The following is a 24,199-nucleotide window of genomic DNA, read 5'->3' as shown; positions in this document are numbered from 1 at the left end:
TTACTGGACCCCCCCCCCCCATCTGCTCGCAGATTTTGCAACACAGCTCGACATGTGGGGGGGGAATATGTATTTCACATAAATATGCCTATTTTGCATTGGAAAACATTGCAAATGTGTGTTTTATGTACAAAGCACATAGAAAATGTGCACAATTTCAATGTTGGCTTTGCATGTGTTCTTTAAAAAAATACTCCACATTAAATGGGAACATTAAATGCAGCAAAACTGCATGCAGATGGAATTCGCCTATTTAGTCCACTCCTAGCTGTAAACACTCTGGAGAAAGTGTTGGTTTGAAAATGCTGTAAATAAATGAATAAAGCAATAGCAGGAGCTAATCAGCCAGCCTAGGCTGCTCCAAGATGGTTCCACTTCTCTACTTGGTCAAATGCAGCTCTGCAGGCCTCTTTTCCTGGTCCTCAGGATTCCCCCGAAGCCACAGCCACTTCCCTGGCCATGCCCCTCATGGCCCCCTGCTCAGCACTCTCCTCAAGTGCTTTTGCTTAGCTGGAATATGTCCTTGTACTATTATGATGCCATTTGCTTGTCTGGATGGAGAGTAATATGTGTCTATATAGGAAGGTAGAAACATCTGACTTCTGCATGGGTGGAATGTAGCCTCCTGTAAGAATCCCATCCATTGCACTGCCCACTATTGCCTCTAGCCCCGCCCACAACTGGAATGATGCCTGCAAGGGCGGGGGGAGATATCCCCTGCCAAATATAAATGGCACTTGGGTTTCTCACTAGTTCTTCACTGCCTGTATTTTCACAGCTGGTCCATATTTCCCTAGGAGATTTTCTTCAAATCTGAATCTATCATGTGACAAAGCACAAAGAGAGGTTCTGATGCCCCCCATGACCAGGTGAATAGTGCTATAAACACTGGATATGTGTTTCTATTTGAATTGGTGGCTGTTCTTCACAATGACCTTCTCAATGTCATTTATTGTTAAAAGAATTGTTATGACAACTCTGTTCTCATCCGGTTGTACTTTAAGAATTGCATTTTTTTGTTTCGTTTTTACTATTTTTCTAAGCTACTTGAATGATAGAAGAAAATATTAGCTTTCCTGTTATGCAATCCAGTTAATATCAGAAATTAAGCTTGAAGGGCAAAACTGGTGCTGTTCTTGCTTTTCTGGGTTTCCTAAAGGCCTGGATTTCATTTCTGATGGAATTAAGTAACTTGGCAAACCAGATCATCTTGCTGCTAGGATGTTTTGCACTGGGGTTTTTAAAAAGATAATAATATTTGTTTTGTTTTACCTAATTAAAAGTTGTGCAAGAATTGCTCTGAACCAAATGATTTTTTTAAAAACAAACAAACCACAAATCTTTATTATTTTAATTTTATTAAAACAGAAAGTGGGGAGAGTTGATATTTGTTCCATTTGTATATATTTAATTGTTCTGTTTTGTAATGTTTTCCCCATCTGTGCATGCTAACTATATTCAGTGGTATTTGTTATGGCCTTTGGCTACGACAATAAACTGAAATCAACAAGGCAATCCAGTACAAATGGTTTAATGCTGTCTATTTCTTGGGTTATTGGTGCTGTAGTTTCTTTTTATTGTCTTAAGCTGATTCCACACCAGGGCCCTTTGATGCTGCTCAGGCATTGCTGTTCCACAGCCAGCTGGAACAGAGGCTGATTCAAAGAGCCAGAGCATCGTAGGGCAAAATGCATATGACAGAGACATAAAGACACATTGTGTGGAGGTGTTTATGTATTAATGCTTGAGGACTCCAAGCCGAGATGGGTGAGCTGAAGTGCTTGATTTTAAAGGAAAGGATAGATGATATAGTGAGCACAGCAGAAATCTGGGGGAATAGTGACAGAAACAGTGGGGGGCTCTTATCTTGAGATAAAAGTCTATAGGAAGAACAAGGGAGGGCATAATGAAGGAGACACCAATATGTATGTCAAAGACATACAAGCTAGAAAGCCTCAAAAAGGGCAGACTCATCCACATACTGTGGATGGTGATACCTGGAGCAAAGAGTAAGTTAGTACTGGGAACATACAGTTGTACCTTGGAAGTCAAACAAAATCCTTTCTGGAAGTCCGTTCGACTTTCAGAATGTTCAGAAACCAAAGTGTGGTTTCTGATTGGCTGCTAGAAGCTCCTGCAGCCAATCAGAAGCTGCAGAAGCCCCGTTGGACGTCCGGTTTCCAAAAATGGTTTGCAAACCAGAACAGTCACTTCTGGGTTTGAGGCGTTCAGGAGCCAAAACGTTCGGGAACTAAGTTTCTCAACTTTCAAGGTACGACTGCACTAAATGTCCAGAATTATCCTGAGATGCTGAATGAAACTAAGGAAGCATCCATAAGAGGAAATGCAACAATAGTCCAATATCTTCACATGGACTGGTAAATGTTAGTTCACATAAACAAAGACGTAACATTGCTAGATAGCCTAAATGACTATGCCCTAGAACTGAGGAAAAGCAACCCTAGACTTAAAGTTACATGGTGCCTCTGCTTGCTCTTTGATGGTAAAAGGACAGCAGAGACCTATTTCTTATCTTAGTGGTGTGGTCTCACAGCACTAAGATTGCAGGTGCTGCTTGAACTTTGACAATTTATTGTCGAAAAGAAGTCAGAAGCTTATCTCTGATCTTAGAGCTATGGTGCTCAGTGATAAGAGCGAAGATAATAAATGTCTTATCTCCATCCCTGATGTCAGGTGAATGACAGGTAGGTGTGGTTTGCCCAAAATGGCCTGGCAGGCCAATTCGGAGGCCTGGTGGCCCTAATAAGACCCATGACCCAGAGGTCTCCTATGCCTGGGTTAGTAAGACAGGCCTTACCCTTACAGAAGCCTTGCTGGTTTTGCTTCAGCAAGTCTCGTTTTTCTATGTGCTTGGTAATTCTATATTTATGCTTTCCACCCAGAACAGATGTTAAGGTAACTGACCTGTAACTTCCCAAATTCCACTCTGGATCCTCCCCCCACCTTGAAATGGAGTTATATTGGCCACTTTCTGGTCCTTGTTGTGTAGAAGAGAGAATTTCAGCAGCTGTAACTTGCCAGGTAGCTACACTTGCCCTCCTCTTTTGTAGATGGCCAGTAAATCAACGTCTCCATAATAAGTGTGTAAATTAAGAATTGTCAATTTCACATGGTTTTTACTTTCTGGAAATCACTAAGGCTACAGTCCTAACCCCATTTGCCAGGGAGTAGTCCTCACTGAATTCAAAAGGACTTACTTCTGTGCTGTTAGAGTGTTACTCAGAAACCTATTAAATTACGGCAATTATTATTATTCCTTTTGAGTGCAATCCTCAACAATGGAGATATTCACATCGCTAAGCTCATCATGTTATGACTTGAAGACAGGAAAGTACTGCATATTGAAGACAACACATTTAAAGATCATTTAAAGATCTTACAGTTAATACCTCAGTCGCAGTGAATTGAAACCTCCAGAGAACAAAGAATATTCCTTTTCATTCCGCTTTGACCGTATGAGGCATGCTGTGTCAACACAGTTGACTAGAAATGGTGCAGCTGTCTTCAAAGGTGTTAAAGGCAACATCAAGGTAGAACCAAATTGTCTCCTGAAAACACACCTTTGCTTTCCCTCTCCAAACAAAAAGTTGTCCACCTGTCAAAAACTCCACTAGCAATTCACTCCCTGTCAACAAGTGAGCCTCATCCCTCGTTCCCCTTCAGGTAGGTGCCCTCCTCATCACACACAAGAAAAAGGGTCATTGTACTACATGTAGCTGTGGATACACCCAACTGGAAACAGTGAAGTCTTTTTATAATGCAATATTTCTGATCTTTCCTTCCCACTGCATATTTTTCATTTGTTTGTGCCCTTTGCCTCATCTGTGTGTTTTCCTCAAGGCTCCCCTTCCTTTTCTTCCCTGTCCGGGGCTTTGCCTCACAACTTGTCCACCTGAGGTGGACATTAAATCAGCGCCGACATACAGCCTGTCATTCCTCATTATGTTAGAATCCCTAGTCAGTAAACAAGGGCCTGCGGGCACAACATCACCTTCCCGGAGGTCAGAGCATTCGGAAGGGCACCCTCTGCAAAGTTCATTCTCTTCAGTGCTAGTGTGTGAGATTTCCCAGCCACTTGTCACTGCGACTTAAATTGCTTCACCAGGAAACACGCAGACACACCACCCAACGAGGTGTGCGCCTAGAAGATTGCATTTCACCCTTTTCAAATTATCTGCCATTCCAAAAGCTGCAGTTTCCAGCAAGCCTACAACAATGAACTTGCACCAAAAATGCACAAGATTAAAAGTCAACGGCTCGATTTAGACATCACATCAAACTGTGGTTTGTATGAAGCATTGTTTTAGAACCCCAGAACAAGCTGCAAGGGTCCAAATTGGGGTGAGGGAACTTTCTTCTATTGAAGGCCTCATTCTCTCTGCAGTGGTCTGCCAGGGATTTCATGCCAGTGGTGGGAGGAGATAACACCAGAGGCAGGCAGGGTTGCCCCTTCTCTATCTTTCTGCCACCTCTTCCCCACTCCATTTCCCTTCCCTCCCACTTCCTGCCAACAGGTAGCTGGGGACTAGACAGATCCTTCTTGCCAGAGTTATGAACTGATCGCCTGCAGAGAGCTTTCCCCTCTCATCTTTCCATCACTCTGCTAATTTTGACTCCCTTCTCCATTTTTCCTCTCCCAAGGCTCAGGGCTGCATAAAATTAGGTCAAGGTCTGCAGGTTGCCCATCCCTGTTCCAAATTTGCAAGTAACTTCTTGGTTGCTCTCATCTGCTCAGCACTCCAACCTTTAGAGCTGTAATTTGTCAGTTCAGACAACGGATCAAACCATAGCTGTGACAAACCCTGGTTTGCCAACTGACTTCAAACCACGGTCTCTGATTTGAGTTTGCCAATCAGATTTTAATAACTTGACCATGCTCTTGTTATATTGACTGGGTTTTTTAACAGCCTTGGGGTGTTGAAGGTGGGTTAAACATTTATTAAAGAAATAAATAACATCAACATCACAAAGCACAAACAAGGATCTGTCCATTCATACATTACCCAAAAACAGAGTAAACATTCCTAAACCATAGTTTGGCATGATTCCTGCTGTTGTATAGGGGTCTTCCTTTATCCAAACAGATTGGCCATTACCTTGAAGTAACAGTCCAACAAGGGCCTTGCATAAGGCTCTTGGTCTGCCATAATCCAATGTATGGTGGCAATCTGTTGTTCATGGGGAACTGCATACATATCAAGCCAGGTATGCTTTTAAATATGCTATTAAGTTTATAAAAAAGGAATGCCTGCGATTAAGCAGAGTTCAGGGTTAGGTCCTCTGAAATAACCAGAGCATTGCTTCATGGCTTAGGCTGTCACTAACACACAATTATTTTGAGACACAGCAAACCAAGGCCATTCTGACTTTCTGTACTACAACGAAAATGACCGAAGCTGCCAGTTTCACATCTTGCAAGCCAGTGAACAGCCCTACCCAATAGCAAACCAAAGTTCTGTGACCTTAGAAATGCCTCACTTTCTTTTACCTCTTTTAATGATCCTTTGGTTTTCAGGAGGATGAACACAGCGTACAACGGGATGCAGATAATAGAGGACAGCGCCATCAACCAGCCCACAGCAATACCCCATGGCGGATATGCGTATACTTTGTTATACATGAGCGGTGCGTACCTAATGAGTGAAAACAGGAAGGTGGCCTGAAGAAGACAAAAGCAGAAAGCATGACTGCTATGCTAAGTGCAATGAGAAGATAACTCTGGAAAAGAGCTGTATACTGATATTTATAACTTGATACTTCGTAGCAGAATGATTTAAGCTGTGGAGAGGAAGACAACCCACACTGAACTTGAGTCATGGTAGCCCATGGAGAGGTGGTTGTGAAGATCCTCTTAGGCTGCCCTTCCTGACCTGGCGCCCTCCAGATGGTGTGGACTACAATTCCCAGCTAGTATGGCCAATAAGCAGGGGTAATGGGGGCCTTCAGCAGTTCCCTCACTGGGAGAAGTGAGGTTACAGGAAACCAGGCAGAGGGCCTTCTTGGTAGTGGCACCCCCCCCCCCGTGGAACGCCCTCCCATCAGTTGTCAAGAAAATAAACAACTATCTGCCTTTTAGAAGACATCTGAACGCAGCCATGTTTAGGGTAGTTTTTAATGTTTGAATCTGTTATTAGTATTCTGAACTACATTGTTACTTCAGCAACACTGCAACAGAAGAACAAGAAGTTCTTTACTGCAATCCTCATAGAAAGTTCAATGTTTCATCCTCATTCAGAGATACATTAATGACCTAAAACACGGCACAAAAGGTACAATCTACCTACCAGACAAACTCCAGGTGTGAGAAAGAGCCAGCACACTTTAACCAAGGGCCATGGTCGGTAGCCAATCATATCCTCGATGTTGTCATAGAAACGGTCTGCTCCTTGATGCCCACAAAGAAAGAGAAGGATGGTTTTTTTAAAAAAATCAACATGAATCCATAATATTATGAACCAGATGACACTGATTAACTTGGTTACACACACACACACACACACATCCAGACAATCATCAGCTCTGTAGTTTATTTGTATGTTTCCATTCCCTCTTTTCTCCAAATAGATCTGGGCAACCGAACAACAACCGTATCAAGAGACCATTTTGTCAACTTCATGGCTGACTGGGGTTTTGAAGCTGGGTTTCCTATATCTCAACCATCACTAGCCCAGGGATGGGGACCACCTCCAGATGCTGTTGAACACTAACTCCCATCATCCCTGAGAATGGGTCTTGCCTGCTGGGGGAAGTTGGGAGTCCCCATCATATTCAGAGGGCAACAAACTCCTCATCCCTGTTCTAACAACTTCACTTCATTACCAGAGATGAAGTAAACTAAGAAGATCTTGCTGTTATGAATAAGATTAAATGGTGTATTCATATCATTATGTTTTTATACGTGTTGGAAGCCTCCCAGAGTGGCCGGGGCAACCCAGCCAGATGGGCAGGTTATAAATAATAAAATTATTGTTATTGTTGTTAGACCATTTTTTAATGAATTGAAGGGAGACCTGAAAACTTCTATAGTTCTTTGGAATGCAAACATAGTTCTGTTAGAAGTAACCCTTTTTGGTGATTTACAAGGCATTTTATTTATTGTCTTCTCGTATCTTATCTTCAGAGTTAAAATGTTTTATTGTTCTTTCTCATCTTTAGGCATAATGCTGTTTTATGTTCCATAAAAATAGCAGTTGTTGTTCTTATACGGTTGGTCGGTTTTAGTGGTGTCTTATCTGTTTAGTCATATGGAGTGCTGGGTCTGGTGATTTTTATAAGCTGGGCTGGGGGGGGGGACACCCTCTGAAGATTGGATTAATCTTTAGAGGTAGGGTGAAATTCTAAGAACTGTAGAGGTGGGGTGTTATGAGATGGCCAAGGATTCCCCCCATCCTTTTTAACCCAAAAGAAAGCCTTCAAACCAGAGTTTGGCCACTCTCAGCAAGAGGGCCATATTTCTTGGACAAGGTTCTTACAGGGTATGACAGACTGCTTCCTTCATGGATGTGGGGAAGATCTGGCAGTATCTAGTTCAGGACATTCCCAACCAGAAGCCACAGCTCTGCCACCATTCTCTGACTCAGGGGATGAGTCCTTTGCAGTACCTCTGTCTCTGCTGCCTTGAGGACTACAGAATGAGGTGATTCCCCTTTAACAACTCCTGCAAGGCAAGGCCTACCACACTCCCGTTTTTTCTGCTTACATAAGGCTTTGTATGGCATCAATTCCCTGCAGAGGCAACATCTACAGTTGCTACTGGCTTTCAGATGTGTCCAAGGTCCTGTTCTTACCTGCCCACGTTTCACTGCCTGCTTCCACTATGAGTCTCCACCTCCCGTGGCTCTGGACATTAGGCATCCCTGTATTGCCTAAAAACCTGTACAATGGTCCTTCTTGCCAGAAGAGAGTGAGCATTGCACAGTTGCCTAGGCAACCCAGGGATGCTTGCCTAGCTTCTGGGGCAGTGACATGAAGAGACAAAATGGCCCTCTGTTGCCTAGGTGATTGTACAATGCTCACTCTCTACCAGTGACAGCAAGCATTGCCCAACCATCTGGGCAATGCAGGGATACTTGCCTAAATTTCTGGTGCTAGGCTGGAGCAGAGCACTAGAAGTCTTCCTGTGCTGCGGGCATTATTATTATTATTATTATTATTATTATTATTATTCACTTATAGGGCACCTAATGTTTTCTAAGGGCTGTACATATATGAAAAGATAAGGCATGTTTCCCTTAAAAATCACAATCTAATAGATATTACAGAAAAGAGGAGGAAATGTAGTTAGAAGAGGAAGCAGGGGTGCTGGGTCCCAGTCAATCTTGATGGCCTGGCTAGTGACAGAAACCAGAGTATGGCTCCGTTCATCTCTACAATCCTGGGGCAGTCATTGAGCCACCACAACCCAACCCTGGCCATGGTACACTGCTGCATTTCACTCCCAACAAAAACCCAATCCTCCACATTTTACACCAAATTTGTGGGTGATACTTTAACCCAGCGGTACTTTATTCAGATCTATGGATGAATGTGTGGAGGTCAGGAACTGGAACTGTAGGCTCAGGCCTGCTCCCTGTTCTGTGAACATTTGAAATGGAATATCACAAAACATTAGCCATAACTTGTCCTGCTTGTAGCACTAATGCTAGTTTTTAAATTTCAGGGTCAAACAAGCAGCAAGTACCATCTCTCTGTTTTCATCTTCAGGCTCTGACTGAGCAAACAAGGAATCATATTCCAAAGCCCATAGCATTTAGACAGAAATGAAAGAGTTGCATTTAATTAAAAAGTTACTTCTGGAGCTGGGATTCAGAGTCAAAGGTCCAAGTGCCTGATCCCAAGTGGCTCAGTCTCTCTGTGAATCACAGCAAGTAAACCACTGGCAAGTCACAATGAAACCTTCCCCACACCCCAATGCACATATGCCTGCTGTGACATCAGGGAAGGTTAGCGAATTGGGATGCAAGCAACATCAGAAGTCAAGGATGACTTATTATGAGATACTGAGATACAACTTCTTATAAAAAGCAGACATTTTGCTAGTTCAGGGGAATGGTAATCTAGTGGGTGGGGAAACATTTTAGATAAGTAAAAAGTGAGTAACAGCAGCGATTTGGGACATATTCACCAACACTGCTCATCTGGTAGAGCATGAGACTCTTAATCTCAGGATAGTGGGTTTGAGTCCCATGTTAGGCGAAAGGTTCCTGCCTTGCAGGGGGTTGGACTAGATGACCCACATGGTCCCTTCCAACTCTGCAATTCTATGGTTCTATGACTATGATAGCATTGTTAAAGCTTTCTTTACTCGTTTGCCTCCTTGCAGAAATGCTGCACTGCAAAGGTTTCAGCCCAACCCATCAAAGGCAAAGGGTGATGTAGTAGAAAGCAATGGAACCTGACACGAATGGATTTACTGAGTCCTTGAACGGGGAGGTTGGCATGCTCTATATTTCAAAATGATGATGGAAAAAAATTAATCAGGCTTAAGGAGTCATCAGTTCAGTCAGCCTGCGCTGCTTTCTGGCAAAAGTGGAAGCTGGAAGAAGGATGTGGCACAGCCTCCCCACCCTCGGTCATCTATTCAAAAAGATTATGTACACTGCCATAGAGAAGGGCCTTGAATAACTCCTTAGGGAGAGCTTTGTTTAAGTAAATGGAGGTGTTTGCTGTTATCCTGGACAACCTAAAGCACACAAGCTGAAATACGGTCACAAAGCAGCAGGCCATGAAAGCAGCATGCGCCGTGTGTCAAATAGCTTCTTGGTCCCTGGTCATCCCAGCAACTACCACGCAACAAGGTGCTCCCCATGCCCCAAGAAAAGGTCAGTGCTCCACCTCTGTACCATAGTATATCTTCAGCCTGCTCCTGATTGCTCACCAGGCATAGGTGTCCAACTTGCAACGCCTCTGCCCAAATACAGTGGTACCTCGGGTTACGTACTTAATTCATTCTGGAGCTCTGTTCTTAACCTGAAACTGTTCTTAACCTGAAGCACTACTTTAGCTAATGGGGCCTCCTGCTGCCGTCGCACTGCTGGAGCCCGATTTCTGTTCTTATCCTGAAGCAAGGTTCTTAACCCGAGGTACTATTTCTGGGTTAGCGGAGTCTGTAACCTGAAGCGTATGTAACCTGAAGCGTATGTAACCCGAGGTACCACTGTACTAGCATAACCATACTTAGCATTTTAATAGCACATCTCAGGCATTCTGAACACGCACCCTCTCCACCTATTATTGCAGAATCCTTTATAACAGTTCTCAATATTATTACCCACTCACTCTGAATATTGCAGAGAAAAGCTGAGGGAACTGCATATTACCCTAATCTTAATGCGATCTTGCAAGTTTGCAACTGGGTAAGATCCGAAGGGGGTGGGAATATCCCATTTCACAGCTTTCACTCTTTGCCACACCAATTCTGCCTATCCGAATTTGTCTGTGTGCTTGTGCAAAAAAGATACATTTATTGGAAATTATTAGAGACAGGCCATGGATTCATTTCAAGGCCACACAGAAAATTGCCCTGAGCATTCTTTCACCCAGTGCCAAACCTGGTTATCTAAGATTCCAACAGCTTAAACCCGAATTCTTCTCCAGCAGGAGAAGATCTCTTTCTGAAAAAGTAATCTTGGGGTCATATACACTGGCGCTGTTCAGAAAATGCTCCCTGGGCTGTGTTATTATTCCAATCTTTTTAAAACATGCATGGTGTGTGAGAGAGAGAAAGAGAGGGAGGGAGGGAGGGAGGGAGGGAGGGAGGGAGGGAGGGAGAGAGAGAGAGAGAGAGAGAGAGAGAGAGAGAGAAGACTCCCATCTAGACTCTTACTTTTGGCAACTGCAACAGCAACAGCAACCAAAAGTTGGCTGGAAGTGGCATACTCCTTTCACAGAAATAAAGCCATATGCAGGAAATCCTCAAATCTTTGTCACGATGTCTGCTTGACAGGCAGGGGGAAAGCTGCCAGGCTGTGTGGGTGGCACCATCATGGCTGCCAACAGGCAAGTCTGAAACATGTGTCTTTATTTACGATGTTTGCTGTAAACCTTTGCAGCATAAGCAAAGCAGATCTGGGCTGTCAAACTACATATCCTCAGGTGGAGAGAGGGCAAGAGGAGCAATAATCCCTGGGCACAAGTTGCCCGTTTACCTACATGGTATTTCATGCCAACATAGAGTGAGGTTCTGGGATGGGGGAGGAAAGAGATTTAGAATGGAGTGCATATAATTAGGCATGTGAGCTTGCACACAGGAAATCAGGGGATCCTTCCTAAGCCTTTCCAGAAATAGCGTTCTGTCACCAAAAGAACTATGAGTCCAGTATACCTGAGGGAGCGTATCCACCCCCATTGTTCTGCCCGGACACTGAGGTCCAGCAGTTCCCCCACTGCAAGAAGCCAAGTTACAGGGTAGGAGGCAGAGGGCCTTCTCGGTAGTGGCACCCGCCCTGTGGAACGCCCTCCCACCGGATGTCAAAGAGAAAAACAACTACCAGACTTTTAGAAAACATCTGAAGGCAGCCCTGTTTAGGGAAGCTTTTAATGTTTAATAGGTTATTGTATTTTAATATTCTGTTGGAAGCCGCCCAGAGTTGCTGGGGAGGCCCAACCAGATGGGCGGGGTATAAATAAATTATTATTATTATTATTATTATTATTATTATTATTATTATTATTATTATTATTATTATTATTTGTCTTCCAATAAGTCCCTCGTTTGCAGAAGGAGTTGCTGGGATGTTAACACTGGGATAGTTCAGGATGGGCAACTGGCACACCAGTCAAATATTGAAATTAACCAGCAGGAAAAGCAAATAAACCTATTTTAGATGTACACCTAAACATGTCACACGAATGAGATAAGCATGTGTTGAGAAATACACTTGTCATGCAGGTCAAGAATGTGATAACTACCTGCCCCGAGGGGCACACCTTAGGATTGGGGTGTGGAAACAACAACCAGGGGAAAGAAAGACGTAACATCTTACAAGGACCGGAAGAAACACCATGGACAGAATAACTTCCACACACACTGGAAGAATAAGGATATAGTCTGAGTTCCTCACTTGTAGTTTTATAAATCATTTAATGCGTCAACACGATTCGAAGTTATTAATATTGCAGTTGTTGTATAAAGGATTATTATTATGACTGGAAGATTATGGAAATTAATAAGATTTTGGAATGCAGAAATATAGCAAATAATCAAACCATCAGTTCTAGCATGCGGGGGGCCACATTATCTAAATTATATAATTCGGCACTCAAACAATTGGTATTAATAATTGCTTTATACATTAGCATTGTTATAATGAGGCTATTATTGGATTGTAATTGAAAACTAATAAAAATTATTATTATTATTATTATTAAAAAGGAAATTCAGGTTTGCTCTCTTCCTGCATGGACAGCTCAGGAGACAGACTCAGCCTTGCACCCTGGTCTCTGCTGCTGAGCTGTTTCCTCCTAATTGGCAGAGGAGAGATCAGGAGAAGAGAAAGTTTAAACTTCCCCCTCCCCTCTCCCTGCTGATTGGAGGGAAAGATCCTTGCAGTAGAGAAGGGGGGCCCTTTTCAGATGCTGTTTTCACTAAGACATGCATTTTTGTGCACATTTTGGGGTTGGAAAAATGTATTGCAAAATTCACCGAAGTGTGATTTTCAAAGGACAGTTGCAGCCCAATTCACACATCATTTCAGGAAGTGCAAACTGTGGATATATATGCCTTAAAATGTGAACCCGAACCAAATTTCTCCCCAATCCCAGAACTTCTACATACCATAAACCCATCCAATGCAGACGACTTCAAAGATAGCGAGGAAAAGCAGGCATGTCCCACTGGCTGCATAATAATCAAACAGCTGGAAGATGTACATTCCACCCTGCAAGAGGCACAAAGGGGAAAAGGAAGACCATTTGCAAACAACTAGAGCAAAATGGCTGAAGAAGCCAACAAACCAGTGAGCTATATTGTTGTTGTTTTGTCGTTTAGTTGTGGCCGACTCTTCATGACCCCATGGACCAGAGCAAGCCAGGCACTCCTGTCTTCCACTGCCTCCCGCAGTTTAATCAAACTCATGCTGGTAGCTTCGAGAACACTGTCCAACCATCTCATCCTCTGTCGTCCCCTTCTCCTTGTACCCTCTATCTTTCCCAACAATAGGGTCTTTTCCAGGGAGTCTTCTCTTCTCATGAGGTGGCCAAAATATTGGAGCTTCAGCTTCACTGTCCTTCCAGTAAGCACTCAGGGCTGATTTCCTTAAGAATGGATAGGTTTGATCTTCTTGCAGTCCATGGGACTCTCAAGAGTCTCCTCCAGCACCATAATTCAAAAGCATCAATTCTTTGGCGATCAGCCTTCTTTATGGTCCAGCTATCACTTCCATACATCACTACTGGGAAAACCATAGCTTTTACTATACGGACCTTTGTTGGCAAGGTGATGTCTCTACTTTTTAAGATGCTGTCTAGGTTTGTCATTGCTTTTCTCCCAAGAAGCAGGCGTCTTTTAATTTCATGGCTGCTGTCACCTATATTAGTATGGTGTTAAGAAGCACAAAAGAACTCACCTTGCTATTAAAAAAAAATCTGTCAAGCAAACCCACCTAAATGCCTCCTCACTGTGGCAGGGTGTTGTCGAAATGCCTTGCAGCAGGGATCTGTAGCCCTTCAGATGTTGGTGGACTCCAGCTCCCATCAGCCCCAGCCCACATGGCCGGTGCTTAAGGATGCTGGGAGTTGTAGTCCAGCAACAATTGGAGAGCACCAGGTTCACCCTTCCTGGATTACAGGTCTTAGTGAAAGAGGATCACAGTCCTTCTCATTTCCTACATTCCACAGAATGCCTACACATTTTTGCAATTCCACAAGGCGGAGGGACTTGATGTTGTGCACATCCACCTGGAAAATAGAATGATTCATGAGCCTCTGGGGCAAGTTCCCAATACTCCATGGAATAGGGGCCTGAAAGAGGAAATGGAATGAGACTCCTACGCTCTTCTGCTGCTGAGAACACGCCTGACCTTTGGTGCCAGCTTTGGGTTCCTTGCACAGATGGTACATGTATGTTCTCTAAGGTGGGCCATTTGAGGGCTTGATGAGAAGAAGAAGAAGAAGAAGAAGAAGAAGAAGAAGAAGAAGAAGAAGAAGAAGAAGAAGAAGGGGAGGAGGAGGAGGAGGAGGAGTTGGAGTTTGGATTTGAGATCCTGCTTTATCACTATCCGAAGGAGTCTCAAAGCGGCTAACATTCTCCTTTCCCTTCCTCCCCCACAACAAACAGACTCTGAATCCTCACATAGTACAGATGTGCCTCATATTCTCCATCATTTCACAGTGGAAATGGGGACACTTGCCTCTGGGGTCCCTTATGTGACACCAGCACTCTCAAACCTTCACCAAGGCCCCCAGCCTCTCCTCTCACAATGAATGGAGACTTTGGGGGGTTTTTTTATTGCTTGCCTGGGTGGAGGATGGGTTTGCGTGAAGAAACCAATAACTTCTGTGTGGCTGGATATGTAGCCTAATGTACAAAGATAAAAATCGTATTTGTTGTTCCACCCACTTTTGCCTCCAGAAAATGACGTTTGAAGGAACACAGCTCTCAGGCTGAAAATAGTTCTCCACCCCTGGTTCAAAAGGCAGCCCAGAGACAAAACCAGGAGGAAAAGAGGGGTAGTGATTTATTTGGGTCAGGCACCAAAAGACATGGACTGTCACTGGGGGAAAGGATATATACAGTCATACCTTGGATCTCAAATGCCTTGGCTCCCGAACAAATCGGCTCCTGAACAATCAAAACCGTGAGTGTTCCAGTTTTTGAATGATTTTTGGAAGCTTCCACGACTTCCAATTGGCTGCAGGAGCTTCCTGCAGCCAATCAGAAGCCACGCTTCAGTTTTTGAACATTTTGGAAGTCAACCAGACTCCCGGAACACATTCTGTTTGACTTCCAAAGTACAACTGTATAGCATATGGAAATGCAAATTGCATTGCAGCTTCTTCTAACCATTTATGTGAGCTTAGAGTGCTGGATAACAATGATTGTATGCCATTGTGTGGTTGATAGGGCAGATGTTATTTCCAAACGCCTCTTCTGCCCTCCCACTGAGCTCTGCTTCTCACCTCAGTGACCAGTAGCAAGCCAATCAAGTAGCAGATCACTGCAATGCCCAGGATCAGCATCTCCCGACGTCCTTTCTTACGGAAGATGTCCGGGAACAAGTCAACAATGGCTGTCACCAAGCTCTCGACACAGACAAACTATGGAAGAAATAGTCGTATCAGGAAATACCATGTTCCAGAGCTCCCCTTCCTTGGTCCTCCCTCTCCTCCAATTTCCTTGTCAGTGTTCACTCTTAGCCAGGAATAGGCAAACTCCGACCCTCCAGATGTTTGGGACTACAATTCCCGTCTTCCCTAGCTTAACAGGACCAATGGTCAGGGATGATGGGAATTGTAGTCCCAAACATCTGGAGGGCGAGAGTTTGCCTATGCCTGCTCTTAGCCATAACTTATTGTAGCCATAACCCGGTCATGCACATCTCCCAGCACATGCAGGACTGGACTTGAGATACACTGCTGGAAACCAACCCCACCCTGCCACACACAGTGTTTGCAATGGCATGCCTCACGTGGCCTGAATCCTTCCATGTGGGTGTGTGCACGACTGCCTTGGCACAAGTCAAGTGGCTGCAAGCCAAAACTTCCCCTTGCCCCTGGGGAGGGTTTGTAACTTAGCGATGGGAGAACATTTTTTCTGCATGCAGAAGACCTGCGGTTAATTCTTGGCAGCTCCAGTTAAAAGGCTCAGAAGTTACCTCCATGCAAGACCCTAGAAAGACTGTGCCAGTCACCATAGAGAGTACTACATTAGATGGGCTGTCATCTTTCCCTCTCTCTCTCTCTCTCTCTCTCTCTCTCTCTCTCTCTCTCTGTGTGTGTGTATGTGTGTGTGTAGATCTATAAATAGTGGCCACCATGCATTGTAATGGATGCATGTTAGTATATCCTTGGTTAGCCAATTCAGCTGCTTTTTCTTCTCTAGACTGGTGACTGGGAGCAGCTGCTGAGACCACATAACACCAGACTTGAAAGACCTACATTGGCTCCCAGTACATTTCCGAGCACAATTCAAAGTGTTGGTGCTGACTTTTAAAGCCCTAAACGGCCTCAGCCCAGTATACCTGAAGGAGCGTCTCCACCCCCATCATTTGGCCTGGACACTGAGGTCCAGCGCCAAGGGCCTTCTGGTGGTTCCCTCACTGCAAAAAGCAAAGTTACAGGGAACCAGGCAGAGGCCTTCTCGGTAGTGGCGCCCGCCCTGTGGAATGCCCTCCCACCAGTTGTCAAAGAAATAAACAACTATCTGACATTTAGAAGACATCCGAAGGCAGCCCTGTTTAAGGAAGTTTTTAATGACTGGTGTTTTAATGCATTTTTAATCTTTTGTTGGAAGCCACCCAGAGTGGCTGGGAAAACCCAGCCAGATGGGCAGGGTAGAAATAATAAATTGTTGTTGTTGTTGTTATCTCTCCCCACCTCATAATATTTAACCATGTAAGCAGCTTGGGAAATGACGTTTCATTTGGGAAACCAAAAAGTTGGTGGTGGGGAAAATGGATGCAACAAGAAGGAAGTTTGCATTTGTGTTAGCAAAATCTGTGGATCGTGAAGGCTCACCTGGCACCTTCATTACCTGTCTTTAGGCTCCAGGCAAAAACATTTCTCTATAACCAGGCCTTTGGCTGATTAACATTCTATGGCCTTGTGAGAGGGGGTTATTGGTGGTGGTTTGTGGGTTAAAGCACAGACCCTAGGGCTTGCTGATCAGAAGGTCGGCAGTTCAAATCCCCGCAACAGGGTGAGCTCCTGTTGCTCAGTCCCTGCTCCTGCCAACCTAGCAGTTCGAAAGCATGTCAAAGTGCAAGTAGATAAATAGGTACTGCTCCGGCAGGAAGGTAAACACCGTTTCCGTGCACTGCTCTGGTTTGCCAGAAGCGGCTCAGTCATGCTCCCTCGGCCTATAGAGCAAGATGAGAGCTCCGCAACCCCAGAGTCGGTCACGACTGGACCTAATGGCCAGGGGTCCCTTTACCTATGTATTTTTATGTTGTGAACTTCCCTGTGATCTTTGGATGAAGGGAAGTATAAAAATTTAATTAATTAATCAGTTAATTAATTAATAATGCACATCTGATGCAGGTCGAAGTGACAGCTTCCCACATCTTTTCACCAATCTATACAACAAAATTAATGCTTATCATTTATTCGTGTCGCTCCTTTTTTCCAGATACCATTTAATAGGTTTCCCCCCTGCAAGATACTATTACAGACATACCACCCCCAAACTCAGGAAAATGATAAATATTTTTCCATACTTGACTGTCCAGTCCCAAGAAGATCAGCATAAGGAAGAACAAGCAGGCCCAGATCTGAGACACAGGCATCATGGTGACAGCTTTTGGGTAGGCAATAAATGCTAAGCCAGGACCTACCAATTGAGCAGAAACAGGTGAACTGATGTTTCACTAACCCAACAGATAAACTGGGTTGATCTAGACACATCTACATCTATCATGAGGTGTCTTTCCATGTACAACAAGGTGGAGGGAAAGGACCAGATTCAACTACCCCATTCAGCTGTCAGAAGTTGGTGCAAGGACTTCCATTAGCAGAACAGGACTTTCCGCTCCCTCCCCTCATTCACCCTGTGCATCCCCCAAATCTGCTCTGGAGGATTTGGCAAAATCCCAGAACAGTGAACAGGTGGGAGGAAAGGAGAGATTCTTCCTTCAGACAAGCATATAATGGTTGTACTGATAGAACAATCTCCTTCGTGCTACACAGAATTCCACCCAAACAGTTGCATCAAACCAAGTCATACTCATAGTAGATCTGTTCACACCAATGGACTCAAGTTAGTCAAGTCCATTGAACTCAATGGGTCTACTCAGGATATAATTTATTGGATACAACGCAGTGCCCTTTATCTTTCTAACCAGATGCTCAATCTAATATTTTATGCTGGCCTTTCTAGCATTTTTTTTTAACCTCCTTTAGTGTCATAGTGGGGCCTACAGCAAAAGCTTCCAGGTTCTGGGATCCCATCCACTCAGTTCTGGCCCTCTCATTCCCAACAGTCAGTCTGGATTCCACACCCTCTAAACATGCTCAGTCCATCCCATCAGGGTGGGGGTCTATTATTCCTCCCCACATCTATTTTATCTTCATAACAACCCCACCAAGTAGGTTAGGTTTAGAGCTTCCTGGTGGAGTGGGGTCTTCCCATTGTCTCGATGGTTTCAGTCAGTGGATTTAACTAGCTCTCATAATGATCCATAACTGAGCTACTATATGAAAAGCCAGGTATTGCACAATAATACAGAATGGATCACATGTTCTAGGAATTTTTGCAGGGCATGAATGCAATCTTGGCTCTGAGAAGTGGCATGAAGATATGCATTATTCCACTCTGTTTATGTCCTGATATGTAATGTCAGCTGGTTCTGGCCAAAGAACAAACTCAGAACATCAACAGTTTTAGAGGCAATAAAAAATGTTTTCCACCCGTAGTCCTGATAACTTTTATGCATCTCTTCAGGCTTGGGAAGGGCCATAGCTCAGTGGTAGAACATCTGTTTTGCATGCAAAAGGTCCTGGGTTCAAACCCCAGCATTTCAAGGTAGGGTTGGGAATGCCCCCTGCCTGAAGTCCTGGAGAGCCACTGCTGGTCATTGTGGACAATACTGAGCTAGATGGACCTATGGGCTCAGTATATGGCAGCTTCCTGTTCATAGTACCATTCTTAAGACCCCAAGCCATGCTTTATATTTCACCAGTCTCTTTGTTGCAGTCCCTGCATGCTCACCTGATTCAGCCACATATGAGACGGGCACACCCTGTTCATGCGCCATAAAGCCCAACACGGAGAAGATGGCAAAGCCAGCCACAAAACTGGTGGCACTATTCAGGAAGCAGAGCATAAAGCAATCCCTGCCGGGGCAAAACGAAGGTGAGTGGGTTACAACTGGAGGATGTGCCTGTCCTTTGCACCACCAGGCTGGAGCTTGTGCATTAAAGGCTTGTGCATTAAATTAAATTAAAGCCCCCCCTCCACCTTTTATCCCAGAATTTGAGCACTGGACCTACCAGTACTCATTAGCAGAGCAAACAGTTTGCAAGGCAGAAGATCTTACATTCAAGCCCTCACATCTCCTGATAGGTCTCCAAGAGACCTTTGCTGAGGAGGTTGGAGTATGGTTCCTAGTCTCGTCATAGTCAACAGTGTTATGACTTCATATATGGCGGGTGTGTGTGTGTACTCTCTCTCTCTCTCTCTCTCTCTCTCACACACACACACACACACACACACACACACACACACAGAGGCCATCAGTCCAAAAAAAACCCACACCCCAAAAGCAACCATTAAATCATTGTTAGCTGAATGTCCTCACAAAATTAATCCAGGTCATTACTTTATTTACATTACTTATGAAGAGCCTTTTTAGTCTGCCCTTCACCTCAGTGGATCCCAGAGCTTAGTACAAAACGGAGAAGATATAAAATCACATAAGGCACAATAATAAATCATCAATAAACAATAAGAGCAGCTAAAATAACAGAACAGGCTAACCTACTATCAACTAAATGATAACCACTGCAAATGCAGAGGCAAAGAGACAAGCCTTTAATTGGCACCAAAATTATACGTGGACTTTTATGGGGAGGGTATTCTCCAAGTGGCTCACAAGTCTCACTGCGAATGAGATTGGTTGAATCATGATGAGCATATTGGGGGTGGGGTGCGATGAAATAATTTGGACAACTCAAAAGGAAGCATCATGAGTAGAGGAAAATCCATGTCCAAAACCTTGGTGGGGTGAAAAATTCTACCCCAGTCATGGAATTTGGAACTGCTTGCTGCAGAATCCCAAGGGAGTCTGATCACAGTGAAGCACAGCTGAGCAGGGTTGCAATATTCCCCAAAGTGAAAATCTGGACAAAGTTTTTGAGTTTTTTGTTTGTTTACTTTTTGTCAAAGTAGCTGAGATTTTTTGGGGAACATCTCCTTACCTGTAGCAATTGTTGTTGTACTTGTTGTAGCTGCCCAAAGCTATGAGGCACCCCTGGCAGATGGCATAAGAGAAGAAGATCTGAGTCCCTGCGTCCATCCATACCTAGAGCAAAGCAAAGGGGAATCATTTCTAGATTCAGAAAGCAAACAATCACAGTCTGGCAGACAGGGCATCATTTGAGATGCCAGGCACAAATCCTGCATCTGTGTCAACTGCCGTGCTTAGGTGACGTCTTTAATGCCCATGTGACAATTGCTGCTTTGGCAACAGAGTGGGAGAAGCCCTATTAACTTTCTTGTGTTAAACGTGCATTCTTGACCTTTGTAATGTTTTATTTTGAAATCTTTAAGGTAATATTTCAGTTTCTTGCTTATTACACTGCTTTGAATGCACACTTTATATCCAACTTTCTTTGGTGATGTTTTATTCTGGGATGTTTTATTTGATGGTTTAAGGGTTTTTTAAAAAATAACCATATAAAGCGGTATATAAATGAGATGACTAAAGATGAAGATGCATCACCTGTCATTTCCATCATGCTATACATTTAGCTGAGCATAGGGACAGAGGGATCTCTCAACTTCAGTTTCTCTCACTTTGTTCTCTTCCCTACTTTATGCTTCGTTTACTCCATTTCTGCATTTGCACATTTTCCTACAAAACATTCACAAGAAAATTCATGTGCATTTGTGTGCAGAATTCTCCTCCTAATATGTGATTTTTTTTGTATACAATTTTGCACAATATATGCATTTCTGGAAACTTCCTCCTCTAATGCAATGTAGTGTGTATGTGTGCTTTATTTTCATTAATATATGTAATTAAGGGCACACTTTGGGGTTGAGAACAGTATTGCAAACTTCAGGGAAGTGAAAAATTCACTGTTTTTCATATACAGTGGTATCTTGGTTCTCGGACTTAATCTGTTCCGGGAGTCCGTTCGACTCCCGAAACTGTTCAAAAACCAAGGCACAGCTTCCAATTGGCTGCAGGAGCTTCCTGTACTCAACCGGAAGCTGCGTCGGACTTTCAGCTTCTGAAAATCGTTCATAAACTAGAACACTTACTTCCAGGTTTGCGACATTTGGGACCCGATTTGTTCAACAACTAAGCCGTTCGAGAAATGTGAGTTATATAAAGGTAAAGAAAGTTAAAGGTAAAGGTAAAGGAACCCCTGACCATTAGGTCCAGTTGTGACCGACTCTGGGGTTGCGGCGCTCATCTCACTTTATTGGCCAAGGGAGCCGGTGTACAGCTTCCGGGTCATGTGACCAGCATGACTAAGCCGCTTCTGTCAAACCAGAGCAGCGCACGGAAACGCCGTTTACCTTCCCGCTGGAGCGGTATCTATTTATCTACTTGCACTTTGACATGCTTTTGAACTGCTAGGTTGGCAGGAGCAGGTACCGAGCAAGGGGAACTCACCCCGTCGCAGGGATTCGAACCACTGACCTTCTGATCGGCAAGTCCTAGGCTCTGTGGTTTAATCCACAGCACCACCCGCGTCCCATGAGTTATATAGGTTGGTACTAAAATGCAAACCCTTGAGTCTTGAAAGGGTTGGTCCCCCATATTCTGTCTCATTCATTTCCACTTGGCCTAGGAGGGCAGGGCCCTAAATGATGCCAGCTGCAGTCTGTTTCTACGAAATGTTTTGCGTTGCTGGCTAATAATTGCTACAATTGCTAATACTACCATATTTATGAAGCATGTCTGATATATTTATGTTTTAGTTGTGCCCATTTACTGATTTGTTGACTGCTTGGCTTCGAGCATTATTTGGTTGCTTGTGCTCTCCGTTTACTTCTTGGCTGCTGAAACTATTTGTTTAATCTGCTTTCTGGGTTGTATTTTCAGCTTGCCTTGGTTTTATTATTGTTTATTTTCTATTGCTAAAGATATAAATTAACAGCAGTGGCATGTGGGTTCGGGTGGACCTGCCTGCCCAACGTTGGCAATGCAACTGATTACCTGCTTGGGATCATGTGGTCATGTGGTCATGTGATCATGGCGCCAACAGAGCTACAGACAATTCTCACACCATCACCACCCAACATGTAAGCAATGTATGGGTAGCCCGTATGATCAAAAAGCATGGTAGAAATGTCTTTAGAAATAACAGACACAAAACACCCTCTTTAAAAAAAATAAATGGCAATGGGGCATAAACCTGTAGCAGAAATGGGTAGCCCGTCACTAGTTTCATATTCAGAGTAGCCACTTGTACTGTACAGTGGTACCTCGGGTTAAGAACTTAATTTGTTCTGGAGGTCCGTTCTTAACCTGAAACTGTTCTTAACCTGAGGTACCACTTTAGCTGATGGGGCCTCCTGCTGCTGTGCCGTCGCCGCCACGCGATTTCTATTCTCATCCTGAGGCAAAGTTCTTAACCCAAGGTATTATTTCTGGGTTAGCAGAGTCTGTAACCTGAAGCGTCTGTAACCTGAAGCATCTGTAACCCAAGGTACCACTGTACAGTGATTTTTTTGGTAAAAAATAATGAGATGCCAGTGCTCATATCTTGATCAAAGTGCTATGGGTGCCTGCACAGTAAAAGGCTACAAAAGTAGATGGTACTCTGTACCAGCAGGTATAATCACAAAGAAGGATTGCATCTGTGAACCACCAAAATAGAGGAAATCCATCCCCCCAAAAAAATAGTAGTGCAGAAGAATTTCATAATATTTGCATAATATTTGCTGGTCCTACTCAGAGTAGAACCACTGAAAGCAATTGCCCTGACTCATTTAGGTGCATTTATTTCAGTGGGCCTACTCTGAGTAGGACTTAGTTGATCACAACCCAATTACTATAATTTCAATAGCAATGCCACACAACTCACTACAGTGAGAAGATGGCGGCCTCTATGCCTGCTCAGTCTGAATGTTATCTTTAAACCAGTCTTGGACCCAACAGCCTATCAAATAGAGGACTGTCCACTGTAAAAAAAAAAATAAAGCACCCAGCTACCCTGTTCATAATTGTTGAACCACAAACTATGCAGAAATAGTTCGCATATTTCTAATATTCCTGACTGCTTGCAGTTGAGATGATAACTATGTGATTTTTCAGGGGTTTTTCTTTGGCTAGAAACTCTGGCCTCTCTGGGGAAATTCTGACGTTATCCATGAGAAACTCAAGCCAGATCCCAGTAAATTAGAAGAGACATTATCTTTCTCTTTCTTAATCATTTTCACTTAGGGCTCGGTGAAGCCATCTGTCAGGTATTGAATATTTAATAGGAGCGGCCGCATTTGCTGTGCCTTAAGTGCCAATGGCCTAACATATCCATATTTTAAAATATTCTGGCAAACAGCAGTCCTCGTGCTAGAGTAAACTTCTGCTGCCCTTTAGAAAGGGCTGCTGCCTTTAAGGTGGAATGCTAAAAACTGCTTTAGAGGGAGCAAGGTTGCCCTGTGTGACCTAGATATTTTTGTCCATAAGGATTCTTTTTAATATATATATATATCCAAATTGATGCAGAAATATGAACTTAAGATCGGGGGAAAATGAGAAACTGAGAGAAACTGACAGATTTCCCATCCTCTTTAATATGTAATATTTATGTTTGCATGGACATTTTATTCTACTGGTTTAATCTGGTCATGTTCTTAGATCTTTGATCTTTGGGGGGGAGGAGGAGAAAAATCAAATCTTGTGATTTCTAGCCACCAAATTCAAGTCCATCAGATCAGAATCATCCATAAACTCACCTGGGGATCTGCTAGTCTTGAAATGTCTGGCTTCAAATAGAACAGAATCCCTTCGGTTGCACCAGGAAGAGTCACTCCTCGGACCAGCAGAACAATCAACATCAGGTAAGGAAATGTGGCAGTGAAGTAGACCACCTGCAGGCAAGCAGAATGAAGATGTAGAGACAAAGTCCTCCTGAACTTAGGACTGTGATCAGGGTTAGAGAAGGAAGGTAATCTGAGAACAACATTGTAGAAAGTGGAGCTTATTTACGATATACTGGAATACTAAGATCCAAGACACAATCAACCCATGCAGGGGGAATATAGAAATAATAAGGTTAGTAAAGGTAAAGGGACCCCTGACCAGTCGTGGCCAACTCTGGGGTTGTGGCGCTCATCTCGCTTTATTGG

The 24,199-nt window shown here is 43.7% G+C and overlaps 1 protein-coding gene across 2 annotated transcripts in view; it reads right to left on the bottom strand.

Moving 5' to 3' along the window:
- Positions 1–24,199, bottom strand: part of SLC6A12 (solute carrier family 6 member 12) — an 89,683-nt gene that overhangs the window by 43,635 nt on the left and 21,849 nt on the right. For both annotated transcript variants that reach the window (XM_083700435.1, XM_083700434.1), the window contains exons 7-14: positions 23,807–23,941; positions 20,092–20,195; positions 18,884–19,008; positions 17,394–17,506; positions 15,139–15,276; positions 12,797–12,899; positions 6,306–6,406; positions 5,510–5,680 (exon numbers count right to left, since the gene is read on the bottom strand). In XM_083700435.1, coding sequence (XP_083556561.1) covers positions 5,510–5,680; positions 6,306–6,406; positions 12,797–12,899; positions 15,139–15,276; positions 17,394–17,506; positions 18,884–19,008; positions 20,092–20,195; positions 23,807–23,941 — 990 coding nt within the window. The remainder of the gene's footprint in view (positions 1–5,509; positions 5,681–6,305; positions 6,407–12,796; positions 12,900–15,138; positions 15,277–17,393; positions 17,507–18,883; positions 19,009–20,091; positions 20,196–23,806; positions 23,942–24,199) is intronic.

The sequence above is a fragment of the Podarcis gaigeae genome (assembly GCF_964106915.1).
Source record: "Podarcis gaigeae genome assembly, chromosome: 10".
Classification (NCBI taxonomy): Eukaryota; Metazoa; Chordata; class Lepidosauria; order Squamata; family Lacertidae; genus Podarcis; species Podarcis gaigeae.
This window is presented reverse-complemented; position numbering and strand designations above follow the sequence as displayed.